The sequence below is a fragment of the Ammodytes marinus genome (genome assembly GCF_949987685.1).
Source record: "Ammodytes marinus genome assembly, chromosome: 2".
Lineage (NCBI taxonomy): Eukaryota > Metazoa > Chordata > Actinopteri > Uranoscopiformes > Ammodytidae > Ammodytes > Ammodytes marinus.
The window spans coordinates 13376718-13385406 of NC_137231.1; the positions used below are offsets into that span (position 1 = coordinate 13376718).

The window sequence follows — 8689 nt, forward strand, 5'->3', positions numbered from 1 at the left end:
TCAGTCCTTTTCCTGCAATGTGAAGCTGAAAAGAGAGTGACATATTAGCACATCAGCTTCTTCTATTGAAAGACTCCTACTACAAAAGACGTGAGTAACTCTCACATGCGATTATTTTCTATCCAGTGTCATTTAAAAGTAGTAGGAATAGATGTTTTGTGCTAATCAGTCCACAAAAGGTGAGATAAAAGCCAAAATGTCCCAGAATGACAATCTAACATTCATCAGTGAACATGTCACTTGCATTCACTCTTTTCATCCGAGTTCTCCATTCAACACATGGTCTATTTTTTAGTTGAATTGAATTTTTAAAGTACCTGATTCTGGCTCCAACTAGCTCGTTATGAGCTTTTTCTGTTGCGTACTTGTTGACCTGTATCTGTCCCCCCTTCTGTGGCATTTCAGTTTCTATACGAAAGCTTTGAGACAATGATTGTTTCTCACCTTTCACATTATTTGAAACTTGTAATGTTGTTTTTTTCCCTATTAATAACAGAAAGTTATGGCATAGCTGCCCTCATGCTTTTATACTTTGTGAAATTTGTCCCCCCCCCAAAAGATAAATTCTGATGCTATCACATGCATTTGACATGTCTCCACAGGAAGACTGCCTGTAGTTCTCTACAGTACCTGGAACTAAACGCTTAACTGAAATGTTGGGCCAGAAATATGCAGGAAATTATCAACAGTGTGGCTTCATCAAAATTTCCATAGTTGTGGTATCGAATCTTGTGTTGAGGAATCACTGCAGTCTTGGGTCTGTTGCACTCATGTCCTACAGGTAAGAGTGATTTTAAGCTGATGCAGTTGGCTGATTTAATGGAGAAAAACGATTCCAGGAATAATATTGTTACACCTTCTGTTTAATCTCACACGATTTGTTGGATTATTTGAAATCGTATGCTCCAGGCACAGCATGCTCATGTTTTGTAGTGTCAATTCCAGTTAATGGAGCTGAGCTCATCACAGTTTAGGAAAATTCATTCATCATCTGTGACGTGTATTTTACATCCTTTAATCTGCGTGTCAAAGGGGGATGCACCTAGAAATAATTTAGTTAACATGATTTTGGAAATTTGAGTATTTATTAGGAACACCTTTCCTACATAATACAATTCAACAGCAACACACACTGCAGCCTTTAAAATGATAAAAATATATTTTGTTGTTAAAGTGCATTAGTTTTAGCTTCGTTTACAGACTGGCGTAGAACCAAATTAAGATAAAGGTGTTTTTACAGAAGCAAGACTTTAAACAGAAGAATATTTAACCAACCTAAAATAAACACTGTTTTTACCAAATAAATAGCTAGAATCCTATTTAACTATACAAACCTGCAAAAACCAGAGGTTACAGGAAGATTAACCAACTTTGGGTCGATGTTCAGAATTGTGTTTAACCAAACGTATGAAAAGCAAGCCAGCATGAAAGTGCACTGATATTTAAAAAAATATTTAAATTTCCTTGCGTTAGTTATCATGTTGATTTTAGATGAAAACGGTTCGATGATCGATCAGACCTCTGAAATCAAACATGATATTTTTATTTTATTATTTACATTCATTAAGTTCTGATGTGTTGACTGCTGCTGCTGTAATACACATACTAAAAGTTTCTGTCACACAGTATTGATATGAGCTGCTGTTTGCAGGATAAAGCAAAATAAAAATAATATCCAGTTACAGTTGTTAAAATAAGATTATTTTATTTTCCGTCACAAAGAAATGTATTGTTTATTTCTTTAATCTGTCCAAACCTCAACAAGTCAGAGTCAAACTGTTTTCAAGAGTGTGCTCAATCTCAAATGCCTCTATTTAAAGCCTGTGATGCAGTATGATTGGCTCGGATATCAGCCAGGCTTGAAAGGGAGTGCTGAAGGTTTCCCACAGGTCACTACCACCATATTTTGCTTTATCCTTCTTTTTTTTTCATGCTCTCTTGGGCCTCATCCCGCTCTAAGCTCACTAAATGCATGGAAGTGTGTGAGTGTGTGTGTGTGTGTGTGTGTGTGTGTGTGTGTGTGTGTGTGTGTGTGTGTGTGTGTGTGTGTGTGTGTGTGTGTGTGTGTGTGTGTGTGTGTGTGTGTGTGTGTGTGTGTGTGTGTGTGTGTGTGTGTGTGTGTGAGAGAGACAGAGAGGCAGAAAACGCTTGAGGTTGTTCTAATGTGCTCTACTGATATTATTACACCGGCATTGAGGCTTCTTTGAAATCCGGTAAACCTATAACTTGTCCCACATTAGCAGCATGGTTAGTGTAGTAAAATTCCTGTCAATCACAGGTTCTGCAGCATAAACTTTGTTTTTCCAACTACTGTTGAACACCTCACTTAACCTGCACAGTACATGATACTTCAGAATCAGAAATAACTTCTCACATATTGCTTAAGTTGTCTCCCATATTTAGCGCACGCTATATTTGTACGCTAGCACTACAATAACAAAGTGTCCATAAATACAGCCCTGGGTACCCTGGGAGGACACAGCACCCATGTGTGGGAAATAAATAACTATTATATCTGCATATTTAGCCGGCCGAATGACAGTTTGTTCCAGGCACACGCAGTTACCCATAAACCTGAGATGCCAGCATTATACACACACAACGTCCTTTTAGATTTGTCCTCTTGAGTTTTCAACTAGTATTTATATTTACAAGATCATTTAGAGTAATGAGCCAACCAGTTATATTATTTATATTGTAAATGACATTCTCCAACATCAGTCTGTGCTTTGTCTGGTTATTTCTTGCTCTTCCAGATCACCACAGCTGAAATTTTGCAAGCTGAAAATAAGAATATAAGTCTAAATAGATACCGTATTTGTTTGTTTTCATGTCGTGAGCAGATTTGGTTTTATATGAGAAAAGTGTTTGTAAAATCTCTTCTCACTGCTTGTTGTGACCCATCAGGTGTTGTGTTGCTCTACAGCTATATCTGGATGAATCCTTGTGCTATTACTGTCGGCTGTTCACATTGTATCATGTTTATCCTCTTTTAGTTCTTCTAACAGTGAAGATATCTTAGAGTTCATTTGATGGCCATGCAATATGTAACTGTATTAAATACACAATGTAGCACTAATGCAGCAGCCTGTATCACTATTGAGCGACATGAAAAAAACAAAAAACACCTGCAACCACTTCGCCTTTGACGACCAAAAACATCTAACTTACTGATCATGAAAAATTATTCACAAATGCTGAAAAAATGCACCTGTCATGTAACATGGTGCATACGTGACAGAAGCTGAAGGCTGCTGTGGTTGTTGATAAGGGCAGCAGTGATATGCCTGCATGTGTTTGATGGCTGTTCTGCACACCGCAGTGCCGTCTCTCTTGCCTAGTAACCATTCATGTCAGTGGGTGTGTCTATCATTTTATCAGCCCTTGGTTGCATCTGCCCCGGACCTTACTTAACCTGCTATTGAATGTTGCCCCATGGTTTCAAGGAAATATGCCGCTCAATTGCTCTTTTGTGTTGCTATTTAAATAGATACAGGAAGTTGACAGGGATGACTGAAGAGCGCACAATCTCTAGCAGATGCCTTGCACGGCATTATGGCACTCCGAAGCAATAACTAACCACTTCAGGAGTCTAGACACTACCTGGAAGGATTTGTCATATTCCTTCATTAAACCTGTCTTTAAGGCTGTGGCCCATGCTGGAATCATTCTGGAAACGGCTGGTCTCACTTAGGTTTGTAATCCTGCAGAAAGCGCAGGTTGAGTCTGCTGAACCTTTGCCTTGGGGTGATTTACTACACAACACACCAGGCTCCTTTTAAGGAAGACTTTTATATGCTGCCAAATGTTTCCCCTTTCAAAGCCCCATTGATTATGTCCATAAAATTCGCCTGAAAGGATGTCACATAAAAAGAAGAGAAAAATTATATACAGTATAGTGTGCAGAGTTAATATTTAAAATGAAAAATATGTCTGTCATTGAACTGGATTACTCATTGTAATCCACATGGTGAAGGCAAGGGCTGCAGTGGCCACTCGTCAAATGAAATTTAATTTATAGTTGTTTGATTGTGAATTTAAATTGTTACGCCCTGCAACTGAGCTACTCATTTTACATTTGTGTGCACATTACTGAAATTAAATTTGTCAATAGTGAAGTTAAAACTTATTAAACACAAGCTATAATTTCAATTTGTGACTGAAGTACAGTATATAACGGCACTTGAAACCTTCTATCTATCTATCCCTCAGCTAAACTTGTTAATTAATATTAGCTGTTAAAATAGGTTATAGTTAAATCATTCTTATCAAGTGTATTCTTGATCTGATTTGTCTTTTAAAACCAAACTGCTGTGTTCATATGTGGAATTGATGCAACAAAAAGAAAGCTTTCTGGGAATTTAATTTCTTTCTTAATATTTGAATTTCTAAAGTAAAATAAATTGTTTTTATTGAACTCTATTGATTAAATACTTTATCTATTTACATTTTAAAACACCAAATCCAAATTTACAATATATTAATAATGCAAGTGGCACAATTCTTACACTAAAGATAGGCAGCATTTTACTTTTATATAGAAAAACCTCCCAGAATCTACCTCCAATTATGCCACAACTCTTTATAAGTTTGTATCTCTGAGTTGGGAGGGAAGTCTTGTGCGTATGTGATAAACATTTATCTGCTGCAGTGGGTTGTGGGCAGGGCCCAGTGAGGCCCACTGACAGGCACAGAGACACACTAATTCTTAGAAAAGTACTCCTACGATACGTGTCCCATGTGCACCAATTGTTTTGCAGAAACACTTTCACCTTCAACCATAACCATAAGACCACTTCTTTCAGTTCCTGAATTAAGAAATTGACGAAAGTACACAGTAATCGATACGGCCCTCAAACCTTTATTGAAATATGCATGAAATCCAACTATTAAGTTTTATTTTTGTAATATTGTAGCACCCCCAAAAGGTGCCAATGCTATAAGAAATTGTTTATTTTTTCTTCACTGTTCGCTCAATCTATTTCACTCCTGGACAGATGTAGTGAAACATATCCAAATATGGATTTAAACTTTAAATACTGTAAAAGGCAGAGTGGGCAGAAAAACTATAGTTTCTATGAAACTCCAAATTTAAAAATAATTAATCTGCAGTCGTTGGACTGTTTTAAAAACAATGTTTCAAGTGTCTGGGATGCGTTGTTAACTGTATATCAAGGAAGGTTATCTACAATTTGCACAATAACAAAATAAGGTTTATTGAGCCAAACTTGTAAAGATAGTTATTTCTGAAAAGTCTAATGTATTCTATAGAACTTTAATAAATGAAATAGTACAATATGTTTGAAACTGGCTGAAATGGCTTGTTGGCGATACAGATGTTTTTAGTTTGCGTAAGTCAGACATGACAAATAACTATACTTTTCTATTATAATTTTCTTAATGATTATTTGGTTCGTAACTATTATTTGTCAAACTGAAACAAGCACACAAGTACTGGAATATTTACCATCGTCATTTTGCAATACTTTTCTTATCTGTTACAGGATGTCCAAAATCAGTAAGTAATGTACATTGCTCAAACCTCGTGGCATTGATTCCACACTGTCTTTACATCTGCTTCACTGCGTGAATGATCTAATCACATGTCACATGATGAATCACTGATGTAACACTTGGCTGTGTTGAATTGATGAAGAAAATATAAATAGATAAAGGACAAAGATGAATAGGAATGGAAGTGGCCACAGTCACTGATACAGTATATCTCACTGTCCTCTCAGTTAGATTTGATCAAAAGTTTAGTTATTCTCAAAAAAGGTGAACTGAGATTTCTTAATGTAGTATTATATATACAATAGTAAAAACAAATTACTTCATTTAAACATTTAAGAAAAGTTACGACACTGAATGTGACTTTCCTTTAATGCACTTTCATTTGCATTTAAAAATGTTTTTGCTTTTGTTGCTGGTAGATATTCTCACTTAATATTGCTGTTATGCACATTAGCTATCAAAAGTACACACTGCACTGTATTCAAGAGGTAGAATTATGTATGGGTTCATTATGTGAAAAATAACTGACTATGTGGTTTAAAAAAGGAAAGAGAAAGGGACTTACAATTTGGGTTCTGGTTCTGCTAAGTCACTGAACTGTGTGCTGCCGTTGGACTGTAAAGTACCAGGAGCTGCCTCCTCACTTTTGCAGCTTCCCTGACTACTGGCCAGACTCTCGTTGCCCTCGGTCCTGCTGGTTGGAGTCTTTCGTAAAGAGCCGGCGGTGCCTGACTCAGCATGCCAGAGGAAACAGGAGCAGCGAGTCCGCAACTCCTTATAGAAAGTATTGAGCTGCAGGGTGGACAGCCACGGACAGCACAGCAGGATCTTGAACGCAGAACGAAACTCTGGACTCCTGCAGTAGATGATAGGATTGAGGCCGGAGTTCACGTAACCGAGCCAGTTTAACAGTCGGAAGATCCTCTCTGAGGGTACACTTTTGTTAAAAGCATTGATGATGTTGGCAACAAAGAATGGCAGCCAGCACACAGTGAAGGTCCCCATGATGATGCCAAGAGTCTTGAGGGCCTTGTGCTCTTTGACGACCATCACCCGTGACGGCCTCCGCTTGGCGCTCTTTTTCCGCACTACACTGTTGCCACTGCTGGAGCCTGCACACGCCGATGGCAGGATATTGTTGATGTGGGGGCCAATTTGTAATTGCACTGTTGTACACTCATTCTGGAAACGCATTCGATTCTTATCTATGAGCTGGACCTGCCGTGTGGCTATTAGAAAGACTTTTGCATAAACAAATATCATTATGAGCAGTGGAATGTAAAAAGACACTGTCGAAGAAATAATAGCAAAGGCCTCGTTGGTCATAAAGTCACAGCATGCAGCGTCTTTATAGCACTGCTTCGCTGCATCATCTTCTTCATCACGCCAAAACCCTTTCATAATTGGAACAAAGGAAATTAAGGCGGACACCACCCAAACTAAACAAACTATCACCCTAGAACGACGCTTATTGAGTAGGACCTTGTGTCGGAGTGGCCTTGTAATGGCTATATACCGATCCACTGCTATGACGCAGAGCGTCTCGATGCTTGCCGTCACACACAGGACATCCACAGAAGTCCAGAACTCACAGAATGTTTTACTGAGCTGCCAGTTACCCGTCACCACAATAGTGGCCCCCAGAGGCACCACGAGTACCCCCATGATGAGGTCCGCACATGCCAGGGACATAATGAAGATGTTAGTCGTCGTCTGTAGCTGTGAAGTACGAGCGACAGCAATGATGACCAGCAGGTTTCCCATCACTATAGTCAGTATGATGATGACTAGTATGATGAGGATCCAGGGTCCCAGTGCAGGGTGGTAGGGTTCTGGGTTGGTTGCATTGGGTGCTAAAGTGCTCAGGTTGCCAATCATTATTCACTCAGTCAACTCGCTCACAATAAGTTGAAGGTGTGTTTTTTCACGTCAAAGTAAACAAAACTGAAGAAGCTGTGCTTTTTACAGACATCATAAATCTGCCCAAAATCAAAAGATGACAAACTTTTACTAAACAGTAACTGCTTACATTTCACACTCTGGCAGACTTGTGTTCAAAAGGCGAAGTGGCTTTCCATGTTTCCAATGACCCAACTGTCTGTGGAAGTTCTCCTGGTTTGGGCAACAACAGCATGTTCTCCAAAAGGATGTATCCAAACAGTCCGAGGAGTCGAAACAATATTAGTTCACAGAGTTGCAGCCCTCTCATGAATCCAGTAAATGTCAAGTGAAAAAAAGTTTTTGAGAAGCATATCCGGCCTTGTCCATTTTAATACGTCCACTGAGATTAGAGTAGTTTGCGCTGTTTTCTGCTAAATCTTGCATGAGGCACAACTCAACAGTTGGACTGTAGGAGATCAAGCAACAGTGACGCTGATGCAAGAACCACCAGAGTGCACCAGAGTGGCTGCCCACTCTTTCTTTTGCTCTCTCTCTCTCTCTCTCTCTCTCTCTCTCTCTCTCTCTCTCTCTCTCTCTCTCTCTCTCTCTCACACACACATTGCAGGTTTGCCCAAGATTGTGTTGGCTCTAATCACACCCTGGCTGAAGGGGAGGAGTTGAAAAGTGTGTCTGTGTGCAGAAGCCATACAGGGATAAGTACCCTATTAGAGCCACACACAGAAATGCAAACAATCATATATATAAATACAGCCCGGGAAAAATTAAGAGACCAGTCTGGATTTTTCTTAAATCTTTATCTCTACATTACTTGTTGAAAATGCTCTAAATGACATATTTTTATTGTGAATTTTGTATAAATGTTGTCAGTGGTTGAGTTTTACTCAAACATATGCCTCTTAAGAGTAAAACAAGAGACACTGAACATTTGGAGTGGTCTCTTAATTTTTTCAGGAGCTATATATATATATATAACTATGGAGAAAGAACTAGTCCTGTATTAGAGCGTGTGACATACATGTGTAATGCCATAATGTTCAAATGACCTTTTGTAACAAACTTTGTTACTTGTAAGTTTAAAATTATGTGATCAGCTCTTTAGTTATTTAGTGTCACTATTGCTGTGTTGAATGTAGTAGGGTACACTGAACTTGTTAACCCGTTAACTGTATCTGTCACCTGACTTCGCCAACAATGTGACAGGCTTTTCCACTGCTGGCTTCTGTTCTCATTATCAAACCATGCTGGATTGTATCAAACACACACTTCCAAGGCT

The 8689-nt window shown here is 38.7% G+C and overlaps 1 protein-coding gene across 1 annotated transcript; it reads right to left on the bottom strand.

The window, feature by feature from the left end:
- Positions 1 to 7392, bottom strand: adrb3a (adrenoceptor beta 3a; the record flags this gene model as incomplete). Its single annotated transcript, XM_080034801.1, has 2 exons — positions 1 to 25; positions 6080 to 7392. 2 exons carry the CDS (start codon positions 7390 to 7392, stop codon positions 1 to 3), a joined length of 1338 nt encoding a protein of 445 aa, XP_079890927.1.
- Between the last annotated feature and the right edge of the window lie 1297 nt (positions 7393 to 8689).